Source organism: Phallusia mammillata, chromosome 7, assembly GCF_965637545.1.
Source record: "Phallusia mammillata chromosome 7, kaPhaMamm4.hap1.1, whole genome shotgun sequence".
Lineage (NCBI taxonomy): Eukaryota > Metazoa > Chordata > Ascidiacea > Phlebobranchia > Ascidiidae > Phallusia > Phallusia mammillata.
Window position 1 is genome coordinate 23,353,452 of NC_137258.1, and position 22,439 is coordinate 23,375,890.

The following is a 22,439-nucleotide window of genomic DNA, read 5'->3' on the forward strand; positions in this document are numbered from 1 at the left end:
AATTGGAATAATAACTGACAATGTAACAGTTAAACCATTGTGGCCGAATCTGATGTAAAACAACATGCCATTTTTGTTCAGGTTTTATCTCTTCTGTTACTTCAATGCAACAAAATGTTCCACAAGATTGTGAAGGAAACTTCAGTAGTTTTGGATTTAAGGAAATTGTTTGAAAGTTTGGATAAAATCAACCAACTTAATACCAACGTTTCACGTTATGTTACATCTGATCTTTCATGGCCTGGAGTTACTGCGTTTACGATGGCTAAGAACACAGGTAAAGAAAAGATGAAAATAAAAATGGGACAAATAACTAGCTATTAAACCACCTCATATATACCTTTTTTAAAGTGTGTTTATAGCTACTAATAAATGAATTTAAACAAGTCTAATAAGGAATATGTCTGCCCTAACAGACAAAAGAACGGTCATGCTTTGTAGTTTAGTCATTTCGGCAAATTCCTATGCAATTATCAGTAATTCATGCCCATTTGTATACACTTATTAAAATCAGAAACAAATCTTTGTATAGTGTTCCAAATTTGAATAAATGTGTTAGTAAGCAAATGTTTTGCGGTTTTTAGAAACGTCACTTGATCTACCAACTATTTCCTTACAAGAGCTTGAGAATCACATTGGTTGGGTTGTCATCGGCAACCTAGTCTACGATCAATCGTCAACCAGTGGAGGTCAGTAAAAAATATTAAATATCAGACTTTACAAATTATTAGTCACAGTTGATTTTAAATCTTAGAAAGGAAAATCTTCAATATAAACAAAAATGAATTACCTGATATTGACTACATGCATTCTTTGCGCTGTTATTTTCATCATTGGACTATACTGTGTTCACAATTAATTAAAGTGTGATTATGATCTTACTGTTTCATGAGATATTTAATATTAGGTGAACAATCGTTTGTTAACATTCACACAGGTAGTGCTGCGGAATTGGTTGGAATTTATTCTAAAGACAAGAAATCAAGCACTTCCCAAACTGTTTCGTCTCCTTCAATTTTCTACCACACACAGCATTGTATTGCATTGCTGGTTTCATCCTGTGCTTCAGCAAATAATGTAAGATTTAAAAAAATATTGTTTTCTTTCTATTGTAAACTTATAAACTTGTTTGAACTGTTTGAACTGGGTTATAAATGGGTAAGTTGACTTTTAATTATTTACCTTTTTACCACCAGACTGAACTTTCACTCAAAACCAATGAAGTTTGGTCTAATATGAAGTTGTTTAAGAATGGATTACAAAGATCCAATTTGATGGATGCGGCAGCTCTTAAAGAATTAGAAGGTAATTATTATTAATGTATGTTTTTTGATGGAAGCTAGAGCAAAATTGTTTGAATATTTATTGATTATTGCTACACAAAAAAATTTATCAATACTAACCTGTGCATATATGTTTACCAAAAGCATTTTTTCTATTGAAGTGACATCAACTTTTTAAGAGCTTTTTTGTAAGCAATATCTGTCAGTAAGTTTTATTTTGCCTGGAGTGTGCATCAGTATAGATTTTTCCATTATAAAAAATATTTCATGAATTTTAGTTGGATCCCTTTCTCAACAAATTCAAAATCTTCAAGCAACAATTTCTTCAAACCCTGAAATCGAGGAGTTTTTAAGCAAAGTAGCGAGTGGTTGCAAAGGAATTGACCCTTCTTCCTCTTCCAACGCCAGCATTTTCTTAAATATTATGAAAAAATTTAACTCGGAAAATTCACTCTTGCTTCCAAGTGTTTATGGAATTGACCATCCAGTAGAAAAGGTAAAACAAAAATAAATTTTAAAAACATTAAATTTATGTTTATATCTCAATAAAAAAGAAAAAATAATTGCGTTCAGATTGGAAAAAAATTGAGATACTTTTATTTTTGTCTTTTTTTGTGAGATCTAATTGTGAAGTTTTAATTATCAGATTGACAGACATTACCTATCATGCCTGTTGAAACACCAAAACAATAATTTGTTATTCTATATTAAAGAATATTGCTTTTAAAAAAAGTTGCATTCTAATTGAAAAATAAATTGGAGATAATTTTTGACTTGTTTTTATTTTTTATTTTTGGAGTTTAATTAAAAAGTTTTAATTTTCAGACTGGTCAACATTACTTGTCATGTTTGTTGAAACACCATGACCTTGCCATCGCCGCAATGACCTTCGTTGAACACAACCCTGATGGAAAAGTTCCTAATAATATTGCGCAGATTTTCAGGATGGTCCACAGTTTCAAACATAAAGTGATTCATGCTCATCAAAAGACAAAAAAGTAGGTTTTACAGATGGGAGATTCTGTAGTTGTTTAAAAGCCAGTGGATAACAAATTCTAATCATCATTTAGGCCTCCTTACTGTCGTGGTCAACAAAATTTGAGACCAGAATTTTTGGTGTTGTACATTTAAACACTATTTTAATCTCAGGCCTTTCAAAGAGATGTGTTCGATGATCAAAGAACGTCTTCGGTTTCTTCTTTTCGAAGTTTCAGTTGCAACAACTAATCCCATCTTCGCGCTGAACAAACAGAAAATGTTAAATCCCAAAAACAGATGGAGGAAAGCTGTTGATAAGATGAAATTATCCGGTCTCCTCATTGCGAACAACACCTCAGCTAGCAGTTCAACTAGCCTCGATTGTGACACAACAATTGAGTCAAGTGATGTCATTGATTGTAATGATAGTCCTGATGTGGTTGCCGTGGTTACCAGAGTGTTGGATGATTGCATTGGAAAGGTTGCAAGCAAGTTCGAAAGCGATGAAACAAAAGACCAAGAGGAGATCGGGCCTTTATCTGATAAGCAAATGGATCAGGTTGGTGAACTTTTCATATTTGTTTTGTGAAATGTTACTTGTCATCAAAAATTAATAAACAATACAGAAAAAGTACATGAGCCATCCGGTTAAGACACTGACAGGCATTAAACAGACAAAACAGTGGGCTGTGAAGTCAATGCTTTTCTTACTACATCTCATCTGCAGCTACAATATTTTTCTCTTTACCAATAAAAACCTACCAAACAAATGCAACCCAATTTAACACGTAATGCAAATTTTCAATGCCTTTGTCCTGCAAGATATGTCATTATCCTGATGAAGGCATCTTGTATAGGACTTCGAAACGTCGATTGTTTACAACAAAAAAACTGCGGGATGAGCAATACTTGGTTATACATTATGCCTGGCAGCAATAGCCTATTTCAATGCCTGGTTACATTTTACAAACGCTTGACAATCATAGATCGAACTACATATGTGTTAACAGTCATTTTCATCAGTTGTTACATGGTTGCAGAGCTCTCAATGGACAATGCTGTATCATGTGATAAAAGATAAGCAGCTAATGGAAGCATTAAAGCAAAGAATGCAAGGCACAAACAGTCTGTGTAAAACCATATCACTTGAAATAGAGGAATTTGCATTAAAAGAAGGTAGAAATGTGATTTTATTTGCAAACTGTGGTGTCTTATTAAACTCTACTGTTGTGTTTCTTGTAAAATTGAAAAAAAAAATGCAAATGTTATTCTGAAAAAAAGGTGTGTGGATATAATTTTAGTCTTTTCATGTACTTTTACATTTTTATATTTAAAAACTGTTCTTGTATATTTTACGTCTTAATGTTTATCTCAAAATTCAACTTTGCTTTTGTTTTGTGTAAAAATCTTTCTAAGTAACTTTCTTGCATTAATATTAAAACAGTTTTGTTGCTTACATTTCTACATAAAATATTATTTTAAACTTTTTTGTATAATGAAGTTAATATTTGTTTTTATTCACAGGCAACTCGTCTTTGAAGCTAAGCAACATTCGAGAGGAGATTTTGTCACAGAACATAGAAATCGTACAACATTATCGATCAAACTTGGAACTTCTGGATTTGTTGCAGAAAGAAATATTACTTCCCATGCAACACACTCTGTTTTATGGATGGACGCAACCTCTACCTAATGTATGTAGAATTTGCCACAATGACTTATCAACTATGAATTGCTGTGTAAAGAAGAAACGTATTTTCCTGAAATGTAATTTGTTCATGCCAGACCAATAGGAATTAGACCATTAGGAATTTAACACACACATACAGTATAGTTTGCCAAACCTGCACAAATTGTTAGGCATTGGCCAAACTGAGTCAGAACCCGAGTACTCGATACTGACCATCGCTGTTTTTTTATGCTTGGTGCTTGGGCGAGCAGTTACACAAACTGACCCGAGCACAAAATATTGCATATTCATGCCCTGCTAACCTGCAAAACCAGTGTTCAAAAGGGTATTCGACAAAAACAACTGTTTTTTAAGTGTGTTAGATAGTGAAAAAAGCGCTTACCTCTGGGGCCTGTACAGCTTAATGGGTGATGTAGAGGACCTTGTAAATGCACTAAGCGTGCTCGGCTGAGCAGTAACGTGAGATGCTTAGTGGTCCACCAAACAGAACATTTGCAGTTTAGTCTCATACCTACAAAATGGTATACCAAAATTCACATCACAGGTTCAATTCTAGAAAATACATAGATGTAACAGAAGCAGGATTAAAACCCAATTTTTACTCCTTTTTGATTGTAAAAAGTTATGATAAACCAACAATTGATTGCTTTATCGCATACTCTCTTATCTTAGTTCAATATATTTTTTCTGTTTAAACCAGGTTTCAGTTTTTGGCGACCCTGAAAATAAGATCCAATCATCTGACAACACAACAACCCACAGTAAAGCTAAACCACCATCATCATATGGTTTAGTGGGAAATCTCATGATGAATTTGCTTCACTCAAAAATTATCGAGTTTGCAACACAGTACCTACGCCACCTAGTGTGGAAATGTCACACTTATCCCGAAGCAACAGTTGTGATCCAATCTGGTGAAAATTGTGAGCTCAAGTTATCCAGTAATTTTCTGGTGTTCAATAAAGACAGCGTGTTGATACAAAGCAGGTAAGATGGATAAATGAGTTTTTTTAATAAATTTTTGTGTTTTTTTGCATCTTTTAACTGTGTTTCCTTGATGTTAAAAGCATTTCAATAGCTAATCAAATCATTAATTACTGCACTAATGATGGCAATATTTTTCGTTGCATGTCTGGCCTATTGATTGCATAATACCAAATCAGTCATTAACAGGGTCGAACAAACTAGCCAGCAGTGGGATTCGAACCCATGACTCGAGCCTTTACGGGACTCAGGTTCTACCATCTGAGCAACACAGGCTCAGCGGAAAACCTGTCGAAGGTCAAATCACAAGCACCGTTGCTTGCATAGTATGTCAACTTCATAGTAAGGAATTGCGAGATTGACCAGGAGTTATTATGGGTCCCCTTCCCTGAAGGGGACACATCTTGATTTTACTCGATTTGTTTTTGTTTTTTTTCTTTCCTCCCTGAAGTTTGTCCACCCTCTTTTGCCATGAAATGTTTGATGGATTTGGATGAAACTTTCACAGATGGTAGATATAGTTATGTAGATGTGCCATCTGCTTCGTTTGTCATGACAACCCCAGTATTTACCCCGCTAGCCCCCAAAATGTAAAATGTTGTTGGTGTGCACCACAAACGTTAGTTTTGTGTGATGTTATAAAGCCAACCAGACATATGTTACTTGTGTTTGTGGGTTGTTTGGTGGATGTTTTTGCAGTTGACAGTTAGAGGGGTGTTAACACCCTTGTGACGTCAGAAGCATTGACGAATGTGGCTAATAACACCTCTAGTGGTCAAAATTTTAAACATTGTCAGAATTGGATAAAATTTTACATGACTGTTAACTGGGTCATTGTGATTTCATATTTTATACTTTTGGGTGTTGAACCCCATCAGTTACCCCACTAACCCCTAAAATGGGTGAGTTTTTTAAACGGTGTCGGAATTAGATGAAATTTGGACAGCTTGTAGAATTTGTCATTTATAGGTGTCAATCATTGTGTTTAACCCTGTAGCCCCAATATTTACCCCTCTAGCCCCCTAAAAAGGGTGAATTTTTTAAACATTGTCCGAATTGGATGAAATTTGGACAGCTTATAGAGTGTGCTACTTATAGTAGTTGTTTGTTATCTTCAACTTTGTCACCCCAACATTTACCCCACTAGCCCCCCGAAATGGGTCAATTGTTTAACAATGTCAGAATTGAATGAAATTTGGACAGCTTGTAGAGTGTGCATTTATAGGTGTAGAATGTTGTGTTTTACCCTGTTGCCCCAACATTTACCCCACTAGACCCCCAAAATGGTTCAATTTTTCAAACTATGTCTGAATTAAATGAAATTTGGACAGCTTGTACAGTGCACCATTTATAGGTGTTGATTCTTGTGTTCAACCCTGTAGCTGTTACATGACCCTGTATTATTGTATTATAGGAGCTGATTGTTGTGTTTTAGCTTTTTTCTCACTATTTAACACTTTTTTTCTCAGATAGACCATAAAATAGAAAACCTTCAAAAATGTATAAATTGACTGAATTTAAATAGTTTGTACTCCATAAAGCATATTTATTTATGCACAGTACCGATCACTGTGTTTTACCTTACAACACCCGACTTTCTCATGGTTATCTCTTGAAATGTATTATTTACAACTTTCTATGTGTGGGGACCCATGAGTTTTTGCTTGCAGAAACAACCAAGGTTATAAAAGACAATGGATGATATGGGACCTAATATAAAATAAGTGTAGAAAATATGTGTTATAGTGTATATACAAGGGCAATATGTGCTAAGCCACCCTTCTAGTTTATGTATATTTATTCATTAATCTATTTTTATTAAGTTTTTCATAGGTTACACACTCAATTATATTTTTTTGGTATTAAAATCGTAACAATTTAATTATCTTTTTAGGTTTCTAGCAATGCTTTCCAACATTTTGATTCAACAAACTGAAAGTACATTTCAACTGAACCAAGTCTTACAATCCGGGTGTCCATTTTTGTTGCACGAATTTATCAACAAAATGAGGGAACTGATTGAATCACAAGAAAGTCGGTTTTACGGTAAACCATCCCTACTTTAAACAACATTCCAGGACTATTTTGACCTATAAGGTCTTATTATTGCATCTAGTGACAAGAGATTGCCTGTGAAGGCTAGTGTGGCCAGATTAAGTACTTTAGTTTGTTGGGTCTTAGGGGCTAAAAAGCCATGCCTCACCAAATCTGTTCAAACCATATTCTTTATTACACATTTAGACATGTAACCAGTGGTGGGATTCAAATTTTTTTGTCAGTCAGTTTTGTTACAAAAAGTTCATTGACAGTAACCAGTAATGCTAACCGGTTTGCTGATCTCATAAGATTTCGTGAGACGGTTCTATAGAACCGGTGCGAACCGGCTGAATCCCACCACTGCATGTAACCCCTTATCAAATCTGTAAATCAAATTATATATATTAACAAGTTTACAATGTATTTGCAATGGTAATATAGTTCTTGCTTTGTAAGCATATGATTTTTGGTATAACAAAATTGTTTCTTGTTTGCACAGAACCTCCTGTCGCTGCAAAAGTGGAGAACTGTCCTCCAATCATTGATGTGTCCCCCAGACAGGTTAAAAAGCGTGAAAAATCAATAACATAGTAAGTTTAAATTATTAATTGTCATTTGTTTTAGTTAAAAAAATAAGTTTGTTTGGTTAGCCTCTTCTAAATGTCAATTTTTGAAAGTTTTTCTCACAAACAACGCTTGTCGTTTGGTAAACATATGGCATGTAAAATAAGTAATAAAACTGCTGGATGAGCAATACTTGGTTATACATTATGCCTGGCTGCAATGGCTTATTTCATATGAGACATGTGTTTAGTGGACCAGAACTGACTTCTATGATGAAACTGGGCACAAAGGTTATTCGAGGTCGCGATTGGAAATGGCAAGATCAGGACGGAAGCATGGAGGGGACAGTAATAGGAGAAGTCGAGGTTGATGGCTGGGTGAGAGTTAGATGGAACTCGGGGGCCACAAACTCTTACAGGTGACCTTTAGTAACCTTTACGCGAAACAGTGTTTCCCAAAGTTTTTTGATCTTCAAACTCCTAAGCAAACATGTCATGCTGAATTACTGCATAGGTTTAAAATTTGGGCCTTTAACTCAACTGCTTTACAATAATAAACCTTGAGTTTATAGGTTCAAATTCTGTTGTAATCTACCAAGTCTTACAAACAAAACTTGCAAAAAAACTACAGAAATATGGATCAAGATATTGGCCATATGAGGTGGTATAGGCTGTGGCTACACTTGTCTATACTGTGTATGCCATGCATCACCAAATCAGAACCAAAGTGATGTCGGTTCAGTGTCACTATATCAAAATCAAAGCATCGAGCCAAAACATGCTAAGCTACAGACAGTACATAAGCCCATACGTCCAATGTCTTGTCATCAGCTGCATTGAAGAGACCTTATAGGTGTACTGTCTGCAGCTTATCTGAAAAAACTTTTCCTATGCTACAGAATGGGTAAAGAAGACAAGTACGATCTCCAACTTGCAAATCCACCAGTGTCATCCGACTCAGATGAGGAGAGTGATGAGGAGGAAGGAAAGGATCAAACAAGTCCTGAGGATCATCTGGATGCAAGGAAACTCTTCCTTCCTGATGATGGACATCCATCTAAACCTCTCAATGCTCTTTACTGGATGGCAAGCAATCTGCTGCAGGTGATGAGGATGAGCTTTTTTATTACTTATTAGGGTTTGGCCAAAACTGCAGATGTACTATTTGGTGGAACATTGAGCATCTCACACTAATGCTCGGTGCGTTGTGACGTCACAAACATTCCCAATTCCACACTAGTTTTGTCGCTTTCCAAGGTCCCTTACATCACCAGCAATGTATTAAGCTGTACAGGTCCCAGAAGTATACGAATTTTCATCATGTAACGCATTAAAAAAAATGGAAACCCTTTTGAACACTAGTTATGTATGTTAGCAGGGCAGAACTTGCAAACTTAATACTCGGTTTCGGCAAATCCGTCTACATTTTCTAGCCTGTGCCTTGCAATATGGAAATGATTTGCTTTAATAAGCCTGGTGTATTATGATTTATCGATAAGTGTGATCGCTGGTCTACATGGACGTTCCAGGTCTGATCCCAGTATTGAATGTATCCATCTCAGCATAAAATAGCTTATTCAAATAGATCGTGTTTATTTACCTATATTACAAAAACATGCAGGTCCAAACTTTTCTTAAAACTTTTGTCTTTTACAGGTCAACTGTGTGTCAACAGCTCTAAATGCTGAAGATATCAACCCACAATGCATTTCTGTTGTCGCTAACCTGCTAAAGTCTGCTTTGGATTACAAGGAAATTTTGCAGGTTGGTTACAAACGTAGCCAAAAAGTTTTGTAGCAAATTTTAATTAGCCTTAGATTTTCCGATCACACCAAAGAAACACAGATAAAGAGGTGCTAGTATGTCATACACATCATTATAGAGTTGCATTGCTAAAAAATGAATATTTTCCACAGCAGTATAAAAGCTGTTGCTGCCAGGCATAATATCAAATTTATAGACCTTTCCTAGCAATCGTATTTTTATACAGACGTTTCGACGTCCTATACAGGTCGCCTTCAGTGTTATTTACCCCCAAAAAGCGACTTGTATAGGACAACGAAACGTCGGTATAAAAATACGATTGCCAGGAGAGCTCTATAAATTTGATTTCACGCCCCTGGTATATAATTTGACAACATATATGTACTTTTTCAGAGCAAGAACAATTTAGTCGGTATAGAGGGTTGGATGAATCTTGGATTTCTTTCTTGTTTGACTGGAAGCAAATATTTCCAAACTGTCATGAGCTCAGTGAAATGGGTCAATTTGTGTTTAGGTAAGCTTTGTGTTATCTAACAGTTTAAACATCTGCTAATATTGCAAAATAGCGCCATAATTCTGTTAGGTGTTCTTCATAAAACTTTCATCTTAAAATATTAGACTTTGTGAATATATCAGTGCCTAAAAAATATTTTATATTCATCTTATTGCTTGCTTTATGTAACCCAGAGGTATAAGTCAGGCCAGGCTTTGTTTAACACAGGTTTTGGCCTCTTGTATTTAAAATACACAGGTTTTGGCCTTCTTACAATTTTGTATTTTTCTTTAGATTTGGTCGGCAAAGATGAACACAAAATTGCAAAGTCATCAGTGACTCAGCAGTTACAGGCGTTGCGCTTCTTACGTCACGTCATGCCTTCTTGGAGTTTCTCAGGCCGAACAAACGAGGAAATGAAATATTTCCTTTCATCGCTTGTCAACATTCTAACCTTGGTTTTGTCGCACAAACCACCTCATGAAACTTCAATAGCTAATGGTAAGTTTGTATAAGCAAAATATAATTTGCAATGTATGTCATTACCCTGATGAAGGTGTTTCGTATGGGACATCGAAACGTTGGCACAGTAGAATAAAAAACTGCCGGAAGAGCTGAAAATTTTGTTGATATAATGGTGAGTTATTTTGACTAAAAAAACGTGCAATTTATATAGTTTCGAATTACACTACAGGCTTTAAATCACCGTATTCCAGGCCTATTTAACGTGGAAAAACGAACCAAGCCGGACTTTTAATGCGAAAGGGCGAGAAAAATCCAAATGTTGTAGGTTCGAATCCCACCGCTAGCTAGATTTTTCCAGCATGTATATTACAGAACAAAATTACTTCGTAAACCGGCCTATGTCATGGCGGGCATGGCGTATTTTAATTGTTATGTCATCATTTAACTTTTTGCAGACGATTTGGTGAAGTTTCTTCCGGGTATTTCCCTATCTTGCAATCACATGCAGACTGTGGCGGAGGAAATAATTCTTCTCGTCAGGTTTGTGGCCGGAAAGTTGATTTATGACCAGATTTTTTAACTTTGTTACGCCCCAAAATTAAAAAAACACTACTAAGGTTTTCTTCAAATCTTACAGTAAAAGTTAACAAAAAATTCAAAGCCATACATTTTTGAAATTATACCAGTAAGTTTTTGTGGAAATAATGACGAATGCCTCCTGTACTGCCTTAAAATATCTTGTTGTCATTTTTTTCCAGACATCTGCATCCTCTTCCTAAGTGGAGAGAAGTTGTGAACGAATCAATCTGTTGTGCGCAACAATCTCTCGTCTCATTGATGAGTAAAGAAACTTCACAAGAGACTTTGCAAGGTTGGATAGTTACTTCAGTGCAGTCATTGTGTTTTTAGGTTGCTAACACTTACAAATCCTTGAGCAAAAACTTCTTTAAAAAAACTACTTAAAAAAGGACCTAGGGTACACAGGCCCACATGTGCCCAAGGTTATGGTTCTAATCGTATTTCCGTTGCCTGTCTTCCCAAATGTTGCGATACAAATGTAGAACATAAAATTTTACGCCAGGCCTGTTGAAGGCCCTGTACCGAACTAAGCCGGTCTCATAAGCATTCCTTTATGGACTACATGAACGCCTTAGGGCTGATCCATACATTTAAGCTTTTATCCAGCAATGTACTAATTTTAATGTAAGGAGCCAAACACTCCATTTTTTTATAATTTAAGCTGGTATAAATAATGATAATAGAGAATTTTGAGCAAGCGTTTCGTCCACCAGGTTGCATATTTAACAAATTAGCCGTTCAACTGGTGTAATGCTAAACAAAATACTAGTTGTTTTTCACTTTATTGTCCTGAAGAAGCCCTGCCGCTCTGGTGGGCGAAACGTCAGCAAAAAAAGTACAAGTTCTTGAAAAAACATCTAGTATTTTGTTCAGCATTACACCAGTTTAACGACAAGTTTGTTAAATAGATGACATTCTTGTGTTTTTAAAGAACTTTTTGCTGCCGTTTCGCACACCAGAATGTGCTTTTTCAGAGCAATGAAGCTAATGTGTAGGATATATATATATTTTCAGATGTTGATCAAGTTGCCGCTAATCTTTCTATTATAACTGGAGTCGATTCACGGTTCCGCATCGGTGGTTTTGTGACTCACGCTTTAATGGGAAATGGAAAAATTTTCGAAATTCATAGCAACGGTCAAATGAGCGCAGTATACAGGTGTGTTGGAACACTATGGTTAAAATATACAAACAAACGAATAAACTAATCCAAAATTTTCTGGATGTTTACTCGTAAGAATGGCTGAGAAACAAAATACTTTGAAATCGGGTAGTTCCTAATAGCCTTCGGTGCAGTTAAACAATTTTTTACCAACTTAAGTCATACGATATAATATATCGTTAGGTTTACATATGGGCAAAACGCGTGTAATTAAATAAGAAGATAATAAGTTTGTCAACAATCACCTTTATGTCCAAGTCTAATTACAAATCATATAAACTCGATTACAAAGTCAAAGGAAATTTTTGCATTTAAAATAAGCTTACAAGTTGTGAATATAATTAATATTAGGGTGCAAATATATAAGCTGTTGCTGCCAGGCATAACGGTCAGATTTAAAGAGGTCTTCTGGAGATTGTATTTTTGTATCGAAGTTTCGACGTCCTATACAGGTCGTCTTCATCAGGGTGAATAACACTAAATGAGCGTCGTACAGTGCATAAAAACAATGGAACGATAGGGTGCAAATTTAGCACAGAAATTTTAGTTTTGGATTTGTACCTATAGTTAGACCCAGAGTTGCAAGCGGGCCTGAAATCTGAGCCCGAACCCGGCCCGAACCCGAAAGTATAAGCCCGAAGCCCGACCCGAACCCGAAACGTTTTTGGGAAGCCCGTTTAGGCCCGAAATTTTGATTGACAGGTCTATCCACGAAAGCCTTGCAACAAAGTATGAGAAAGAAAAAAAGAGAAAAGACAACAAACACAATGAACAATAGTAGACAATGGGGTAAACAATACGTTTTAGACCAGGGTGGGCATTCGATCAAACCGAGAGAATTGTTACCAAAAAATGACGGAAACCGAACGTAAAGTCAGGCCCGTTTTGAGCCCGTTTTCTGACAAATACCTAAGCCCGAACCCGGCCCGAACCCGGCCCGAACCCGAACCCGGCCCGAAAAGCCCGGCCCGACTTGCAACTCTGGTTAGACCATTTAGCACCATACATAATCCAATTAATACTAACTTGTTCAAAACTTTTCCAGCTCCGGTTGTCATACTTTTCCACACAAACTCCTGCAGCCGTTTGTCGATCGGAGTCAAAACTTCGACCCAACATTGCTCGACTGGGACGACAAGATGCTGAGGTGTTTTGCCAAGCTCGTTGCTGTGGTAACCAAACCTGTGCAAGGAAAACAATGGAAGAAAAGTGAACCTGAATTATCGGTAAGTTGATCGAAATAAACAACATTCAATACACAAAGGGCCAAAAAGATTTGAAGCTATTTCTTAAGTTCCCCCAATTTTTAATGAAACCCTAAGTGGCTTTAGGTGCTAAAAAGAACAGTTTTATGGTCATACTTGGTGTCAACGTATATAAATAAACTGTATCATGGCGGGAACTACTTATAACTAATGCCCTAAAACATATTTTTGTGTCCCGATACTGTTCACTTGTGCAAATAATTGTTATGATTGATTTTTGAGAAGTTTTATCCTTTTTAAAATTTTGTATTTGTACGGTGCGTGTGATTCAACTTTCGGCGGATTTTCCATTAAGCCTGTGTAGCTCAGATGTCGTGGGTTCGAATCCCAGCGCAGGTAAGATTTTTCTAGCCTACGCATTGCCATATGGTGGTTAATGTGACCGGCTGATTCGGTATAGCGCCTTCAATGGGCCAGGCGTACTGTCAATGTATTTATTTATTTTTTTAATTCAGGCTTTTATTTTCGTTTTCAGTGCAAGGATCAACAACATCTTTATCTTCTTCTGCTCCAAGCTCTTCCCTTGCTCCTAACAGATCAAAAGATCTTCTACCAAATTCTGCAAGCTTCTAACTCTCAATCTTCCCATGTTAAAAAACTCTTCTCACAAACTGCATCAACATCCATCACAAAAACTCCGGAAGATCAAACTCCTCCTAATGGAGATCTTTCTCCTGCTACGGAAATCCGCTCCTCATCAGAAGAGGATGCTTCTCTGGGTAGAGGTGATAAAACGGTGTCCCTGGCAACCACCGTTGATCCCTCATCTAGTGTTGATGTGAAAAATTCACCACTAGATGGTGCCACGTCATCTGATTGTGATGTCACAGTGACACGGACTATGACGTCCTCTAGTGGTGTACTTCCTTGCAATGAAGAAAATATGAATGTAGGAAAGAATCAAGCTTCGGATGTTGAAATTCTAAAGGAAGGCACCACTGTCAATGAAAATAAAGAGGTTTGTTTATTTGACAAAATTAGTTTAAACTAGAGATGTACCGAATATTCAGTTTCTAAAATTTTTTGAGCTAAACCGGCCATTTTTACAAGGATTCCGTTTCGACCAAAAATTTGTTACGATTCGGCAAAAACCAAATCTATTACCAACAGAATTTTAAAGCGTTAAACGTGCTTTTCTGCTTAATAATTTACCACACGGTCTGTTAAACTATGCTATAGCTTAAATCGTTTCAATTACTACAATTTAAAAAAACATTATTGTCAGTAATGATGACAACGATGGCCGAGGCAAACTTAAGCCCTACAGAAGTAAAGTGATAATGAAACACAACTATTCTGTTGTTTAACACCATTGTCTGTCTGGTAGAAAAACTTTCCTTACAAACGTGTAGATTACGACATTGCGTGGCGACATGAATGAATCGGTTAATTCAGTATATTGGGCAACTTGAGACTTCGGCCGAAACCCGAATTAAGTCATTTCGCTGCATCTCTAGTTTAAATTAGAGATGTACCGAATATTCGGTTTGCCGAATTTATTCGGCCGAATCGCTCATTTGTGCAAAGATTCGGTTTCGGCCGAATAATTTGTTGCGATCCGGCCGAAACCGAATCTTTTACGAACACAAATTTGAAGCGTAAAACGTGTCTTTGCTGCTTATTAAGCTTCACGCAATCTTTCAAAAGCCCAAACATAACGAAAATCGCGTCGATTTTTACCTTTTTCAACACATTGTCGTTTTTCCCACTGTAGTCAAAAAAATTAGTAATTCATTGGCAGGTTGCCAATCATTCTTGAGGCAATTGTGAACCTCACAGAACTTAAATGAGGACGAAACAGAACTATTCTGCACTAATTGCCTGGTAGATAAACATTTTTTCATGTCAAACCCGTAGCGTACGACTTCGCGTGACGTCATAAATGATTCGGTTGATTCGGCCGAATCGAAATTTAGCCGATTCGGTACATCACTAGTTTAAATGTCGATTATTTACGTTTTACAAACTTGTGCTTTATATTTTATTTTTTCATATATCTTTACATTACCACTATAGACTTATCAGCTAGTTAATAGATTTTGAACCATACAGATTAACAGTACAAAAACACATGTAGCATAAGTTGTATGTCAACGATAAAATCGCAATGCAAATTTACACGAAAAAAAAACATTGCTTCCAGGCATGCTACATAAGCAGGTTTTTTTTAAGGTTTGGTTTGGGTGACCGCTAAGTAGTTTTAAGAGACCGCAAGTGTTCATTTAAATACCAAAAAATAGCCATATTTGCAAAAAATAGCCGTAAGTCCAAATTTTGGGAAACCGCTGGAGAAATTTGGGGGACCGTTTCGGTCGAAAAAATGCCACAATTGCATAAATGTAAATTGGATCATCTTTACAAACTTCATCACTTTGCAGGATTTGTTTCAAACACTTCTCAATCTGGCCATTGCATCTTCTCCGATCAAAAACATTTACAGCATCGAAGAAATTCTGCAGAGTGCCAACCTACTTGAAACAGTTCAATCCAGTGGATCCGCTTTTCACTGTATACAGGTAAGTGTATGCGTCTTTTGCCGCGTGAATTGGATAAAATGCCTGGACGATATCAAGGTAGAAATAAGTTAATTAATAACTAATGACGTAACGATGCCTGGACGTGATACGACACTACGTCAGACCGTTCATCGAATTTGAACTGAGCACCGTTTGTGTGAAAAAGGAATGATTTGTAAAATACAAATATTGTCCTGCAAAACTATACGGAGCACTGCAGTATGTCTTTCTAATTTTAATTTTAAAGGGAATGCAGGTTTACTAAAACAGATCATGATCGCAACATGTTGGTTGTTTGGTACGTAGAGTTATTTTAATAACAGCACTGAGCCCGCGTCTATGATGTTTTAAAACCCGGGTGTGCAAGCCCACAGTCCGGCCCGCCAAACTATTTAGTGTGGCCCCCACCAACAAACTGATTCAATGAAAAAATGCAATTCTTCTGAGAATTTAGCAAATTTTTCACTAGTTTTTGGTAAATCTCCTGAGTTGCTATACTATAGTATATACATATATATATATACGTAACAAATATAAGCTAAACCAGCGTTTTCCAACCGCTGGGCCATACAACAGTTGGCAAGTACTTCACCGAAGGTGACGCAATAATTCCTTTGTCTGAAAAACAACTATTGGTACCAGCTCATTAATAGATCAGAACGTCCCCCACGTTCATTCATAATACTAGTGTAATAAACAGTAAACGGTGCAGCCATTTCGTTTCAGCAGGTGTCTGTTAACATACCAAACGTTACTTGTGAAGCTCACAAAACCTTGATTGTTGCGCTTTTTGTTTGGCTGGCGAAAAATCTAAATGTCCTCAATTTTTTTTGACACGTCGGATGATTGCATGCAAACAAAAATGTGTTTGCATTGCCTTTCAAACTTAGCCACCCAATGGCCAAACTAACGTTAGTTTCCGACTCTGTTAAGCAAATAAACTTTCAAACCAACCGGGAAGTGGGTTTCAACGCAGTTTTCTTTATTTTTTTAAATATTTCTCTCTTTAATACTATTTGAATTTTCTGGCTGAAGTTTGAAGAACAATTCGGCCAAACAGGAAAATCGCCAAAACACTTTGCACTGCATTCCTGTAATCTGCCAAACCAATACTGTAGTGCTGTGATTAATATGTTGGTATATTTCGTTCATAAACTGCAAAGCCCAAACATTTGAAAGACAAAACACACATTCCAATATGGAATCACGAGGTCTTACGAACTTTTTAGTTGTAGAGTACAAGTAGGTGCGGTGAAAAATTTGAAGGCGAAAAGGCACACAGGAAAAATAACATTTCATTCACAAATACTGGTTGCCTAAATGTGTGTATTTTCGCAAAAACAACAGTGTGTATCAAAGTGTAACTTGTAGAATCCAATTGTATGTCGGATTTGGGGTGTTCAAACCCTCGACGACAATGCGAAGTCTTATTGTTATTGAAAACAATCCATCTGTATAGTAGCATTGACATTCCCAACACAGAACGTCAGCTGACCGTTCCACAGCAATGATATAGTCCATATCGTTGTCAGCAGACATCTGTAAAACGTTTGAACCTGTAAAAAACGTACAACCTTGTTTTCACGCTTTTTACGTCTTTGGTAGACGAAAAATCTAAATGTGTTTAACTTTTATAATGATTCATCGGTTTCTTGTTTATTATAACTTACACTATTTTGAAAAAAACATTATATTTAGTTGCGTTATTCTCACTCTTGCAGTTTAGTTTAAATGAAGACTGTTGCAAGTATGTATACTAAAACCTACAGCTTACGTTATAAACAAACACTCAGAAAAAAACACTATTCACTTATCTTATGAAATGAGCGCAACTAACATTTTACTCGAGCTGACTAATTAATTTCATTCGATAAAACTTTTTTATGACGCACGCGTACACAACAGTTGCCTTTTTTTCCTAATCGAAACATGCCGTGGTGCAGGGGTCACTAAGCAATGGGCCCGCGGGCCCTGAACAAAAATATTTTGTAACGTAATACGCTAAAGATTGTGCAAACCTGTTCAATTCAGTCTAGTTATGATTTTACCTGGTCCCGACGTACGGCCAAAGTGGTTTAGGAGAATTAGTTGGTAGATGAGAGACATAAGCTCTTGGCCGTCCAATCAAAACCGTCTCTCTAATTCCAGTTTGGTAAAGTTCGCGTCAGAGCTGGTAATCACAAATTATCCGGCCCGCTGTGAAAAAAGTTTAATGTCTTCGCCGTAGTGTAACAAAAGTCGCTGACTGGGGGGAAGGTAAAATCCAATGCACACCGCCGTCGTTATCGTGCGGTAACAAGACGCTGAGGCGACGTGCACTTTATTTAAACAAGTCGATAGAATGACGCGAGAGCCACAACACCGCACATAAAAAGAAAACACGATACAATAAAGAAAAAGGTTGTGTCTTTACTTCATTGTGTCGTGACATCGGCGGCGGGACTAGATGTCGGAATGATTCGTGCAGCGCTGGAAGTATTTGCTGTGGACACGTCGGTTTGTTTACAAAAAAATCACCAGGAACGGACAGAGTTGAACCATAAACCAATTCAGCGGAGGAGGTTTGTAGATCTTCCTTCGGGCAAGTGCGAATACCGAGCATTACCCATGGCAATTCGTCTACCCAGTTGGAACCTTGTAAGCGAGCCTTTAGAGAAGCTTTAAGATGCCGATGAAAACGCTCCACAAGGCCGTTCGCTTGAGGGTGGAAACTGGTAGTTCTGTGCACCCTAATGCCAAGTAGTTCGTTAAATGCTGTCCATAGAGCTGAGGTGAACTGAGGGCCTCGGTCTGAAGAAATGTCCTGCGGCAACCCAAAGCGTGAAATCCAGTTGAAAATAAAAGCACGTGCACATGTCACAGCAGTTGCATCAGGCATTGGTATTGCCTCTGGCCAACGTGTGAATCGGTCGACCATCGTAAGTAGGTAGATGTTGCCCTGTGAGGGCGGCATTGGTCCCACTATGTCAATGTTGACATGGGTGAACCGGCCGCTGCACGTAGGATAGTTTGATAAAGGCGCACGGACATGTCTCTGAATCTTTGAACGTTGGCAACGCACGCATTGTTTAACCCACAAACCCACTTGCCTTCGCAGGCCGTGCCACACGAATTTTGAGGCCATTAGTTTCTTAGTGATTCTAATGGATGGATGGGACAGTCCGTGTACCACGTCGAAAACTTTCCGCTGCCATGACGCCGGCACTATTGGACGGGGCGTGCCTTGAGAAGTGTCACATAAGAGCTTTGTGCCAGATCGTCGGACTTCAATGTCTTCAAGATTGAGGTTAGTTATCGCTGTGCGATAGGCTTGAACCTCTGGGACAAGTTGAGCCTTCGCGAGAGCAACGTAATCCATATCTAAGGGAAAATGAACTGCATTAACTGCTCCACGTGAAAGAGTGTCTGCCACACAATTTCGATTGCCGGCTACATGGCGCACATCTGTGGTAAATTCCGAAATGGCGGTCAGATGTCGCTGCTGACGAGCAGACCATGGAGAGGATACTTTAGAAAACGCAAATGTCAGTGGCTTGTGATCGGTATAAACCACAAACGGGCGACCTTCTAGAAAATACCGAAAATGACGTACCGATAGATATAACGCAAGCAGTTCTCTGTCAAATGCACTGTATTTTGTTTCCGGTAGACGAAACCGCTTACTAAAAAATGCCAGTGGACGCCACTTGCCCTCAATGAGTTGCTGCAAAACAGCGCCAGCAGAATGTTCCGATGCGTCTGTAGTGAGGGCAGTTGGAGCCTGAGGTAACGGGTGGTGCAGCATAGTTGCTTCAGCTAAAGCCTGCTTGGCGTCTTCAAAAGCTGAATTCAAAGAGGTACTCCACAAGAGCTTTTTTGGTTTTCCTGCAAATGCTGAGTATATAGGGGACATGATTTTTGCTGATTCGGGAATAAAGCGGTGGTAAAAATTAATCATACCCGCGAACTGCTGCAGACCTTTAATGGTTGTTGGGCGTGGGAACTCTTGGATAGCTTTTACTTTATCCGGAAGTGGTTTTACCCCCTGTTTTGATACCCTATGTCCCAAAAAGTCAATTTCTGATACGCCGAATTTGCATTTGCCCACGTTAATAACTAAACCATGGATGGTAAGCTGTTCGAAAAGTTGCCTCAGGTGTGTAAGGTGCTCAGCAACCGATGTGCTAGCCACGAGGATATCATCCAAATATACGAAAACGAAATCCAAAGGTTGACAGACAGTGTCCATTAGTCGCTGGAAAGCTTGAGCCGAATTTTTTAGGCCGAATGGCATACGGAGAAATTCAAACAGTCCAAAAGGAGTTACAGCCGCCGTTTTTGCAATGTCTGCTGGTGCCATGGGAACTTGGTGATACCCACGCACAAGGTCGATCTTTGAAAAAACGTTGCGCCCCGCTAAACGAGCGGAAACATCCTGAACATGAGGAATCGCGTATCGATCGGGCAGTGTAGCTGCGTTCAAGCGTCGATAATCACCGCATGGCCTCCAGTCTCCCGAAGCTTTCGGGACCATGTGCAGTGGAGATGACCACGGGCTGGAGGATCGCCGTATAATTCCAAGTTTTAACATATGGTCAAACTCCTTCTTAGCAATCGCCAGTTTCTCAGGAGGCAATCTCCTAGCCTTGGAATGTACAGGTGGGCCACTGGTGATGATAAAGTGCTCCACACCGTGTGTGGGAAATGCTTCACAGAAATGAGGAGTTGTTATTTGCGGAAATTCACCCAAAAGACGAGTGTATTCAGAGACACTGCTGGCTAGTGCGTTTAACTGTGGTGCTGATTGTTCCATCTTGCCGATAGCATTGCTAAAAAACGTCTGGGCGTTGACAAGGCGTCTGTGTTTGATGTCCACCAACAACGCGTGTGCCCGCAGGAAATCCGCTCCCAGCAAAGGCTTCGAGACATCAGCGAGAATAAACGGCCATTTAAATTTTCCCAAAGGCAGATCCAATGAAACACAGCGTGTTCCATAGGTGCGGATCTCGCTTCCGTTTGCAGCAAGTAAAGTTTTGCCTGAAGGGTTCATGCGGCGTTCGCGTCCCGAGGGAGGAAAAACACTGACCTCAGCGCCAGTATCGACAAGGAAACTGTGACCAGAAGTGCGGTCAAACACGTGGAAAAGGCTGCTTGCTGTACCGGCCAACGCAGCAGCTAGCGCCGGTCGGCTTCCTCGTTTCCCGCTTGCCAAGAACATGGAGGACGGCAAGTTCTAGCTTTCATACCAAATCGATCATGGTAAAAACACATTTCGCTTCCATCTGGCTTTTTAGGTTTGTTTTGCCGCATTCGTGGCTTAAAATTAAAACCAACAGCGTTCTCCGAATCACAGCGTCCGGCACGCAACAAAACATCAGCTGTCTGAGCCATAGCTCGATAGTCGGAAAATTTCTGGGCAGCAAGTCCCGTTCGTACATACGTTGGCATGAGTTGCAGAAACAATTCTTCAAACAAAAAACACTCTTTTTGTTCACCCAATAAAATTAGCATGTCATCCATCAACGCTGATGGCATTTTGTCGCCTAAAGGAGGCATCTGAAGTAGGCGTTGTGCTCTTTGCGACTTTGTCAAAGTAAACATGGAGAGCAAACGTTCTTTAAGACTTACATACTTGTCGTCTTCCGGCGGATTGTCAAAAAGGTCAATTAACCGACCTGCCGTGTCTTGATCCAATGCCGACAGAACGTAATAGTATTTCGTGATGTCCGCAGTGATATTTCTTAAAGCAAATTGTGCCTCTGCTTGTTGAAACCATACTTTAGGCTGAGCTGGCCAAAAGGTTGGTAACTTTATGGCAACTGCGTTTTGAGATTCTGTGCTCATGTTATCACGTCGGTGGTCACCAATGAGGCGACATGCACTTTATTTGAACAAGTCGATAGAATGACGCGAGAGCCACAACACCGCACATAAAAAGACAACACGAGACAATAAAGAAAAAGGTTCGCTTCGCGTCCTATACATGTAGGGAATTACAGGGTATGCTTTTCCATTTCTTACCTACCTGGTGGGATTGTAGGTTGGGTTTTATACATTTACAGTTTCATTTGTGATACCATTGCACCTATTGATTAATATTTGAAAACTGTAATTTTTTAGATATGTTCTTTAACACGTCAGCGCGATTTATGACTCTCCGGCAGTTTAATAATAAGTGATATTTTTTTGATATTAATATCAAATGACATTGTGTAAGAAAGTTGTTGCACCTAAACTTCTCTAGTGAAAGAGTGAACCTAAACTTAACAAAGCGTCTTTGGTTTCGGACTCTTACGAACAAAATTTTTAATGAACTCGTCAAACCAACGCTTTTCAACGTTGTTTCTCATTTTGCCAACTTTTGTAGAACTATTTGGTTTTTTTCAGTTGTTTTGAAAACAGACTTTAGACCAGTGGTTCCCAAACTTTTTCATATTTTTTTCGAAACGGTCCCTTTGCCATTATTTCGAGGGCTCGCGGTCCTTAAGCCTAGAAGTGTATTTCATAAAAACGAAAGTTGACTGCAGGATTTTAGCCAGTTATGCAAAATTGCGCATAACAATGATCCAAAGACAGCATGAGAAATGATCCAAAGACAGCCCAGAAATTGCCCGGCCCCATTTATATTCGTACATTACAGATATGGGTTTCTTTCATTTACATGCGCTCTTTCTAATGGTC

At 38.3% G+C, this 22,439-nt stretch overlaps 1 protein-coding gene across 1 annotated transcript in view; it reads left to right on the forward strand.

Moving 5' to 3' along the window:
* The window catches only part of LOC145239586 (E3 ubiquitin-protein ligase HERC2-like), a 68,591-nt gene that overhangs the window by 14,430 nt on the left and 31,722 nt on the right, over nt 1-22,439 (forward strand). The window contains exons 24-46 of the mRNA XM_080102949.1: nt 82-277; nt 585-689; nt 938-1,077; nt 1,197-1,305; nt 1,562-1,779; nt 2,109-2,281; nt 2,433-2,820; nt 3,302-3,437; nt 3,786-3,955; nt 4,652-4,938; nt 6,830-6,981; nt 7,472-7,562; nt 7,787-7,954; nt 8,435-8,639; nt 9,192-9,299; nt 9,693-9,813; nt 10,087-10,293; nt 10,713-10,797; nt 11,016-11,128; nt 11,851-11,995; nt 13,044-13,224; nt 13,739-14,221; nt 15,642-15,779. Coding sequence (XP_079959075.1) covers nt 82-277; nt 585-689; nt 938-1,077; nt 1,197-1,305; nt 1,562-1,779; nt 2,109-2,281; nt 2,433-2,820; nt 3,302-3,437; nt 3,786-3,955; nt 4,652-4,938; nt 6,830-6,981; nt 7,472-7,562; nt 7,787-7,954; nt 8,435-8,639; nt 9,192-9,299; nt 9,693-9,813; nt 10,087-10,293; nt 10,713-10,797; nt 11,016-11,128; nt 11,851-11,995; nt 13,044-13,224; nt 13,739-14,221; nt 15,642-15,779 — 4,119 coding nt within the window. The remainder of the gene's footprint in view (nt 1-81; nt 278-584; nt 690-937; nt 1,078-1,196; nt 1,306-1,561; nt 1,780-2,108; nt 2,282-2,432; nt 2,821-3,301; nt 3,438-3,785; nt 3,956-4,651; nt 4,939-6,829; nt 6,982-7,471; nt 7,563-7,786; nt 7,955-8,434; nt 8,640-9,191; nt 9,300-9,692; nt 9,814-10,086; nt 10,294-10,712; nt 10,798-11,015; nt 11,129-11,850; nt 11,996-13,043; nt 13,225-13,738; nt 14,222-15,641; nt 15,780-22,439) is intronic.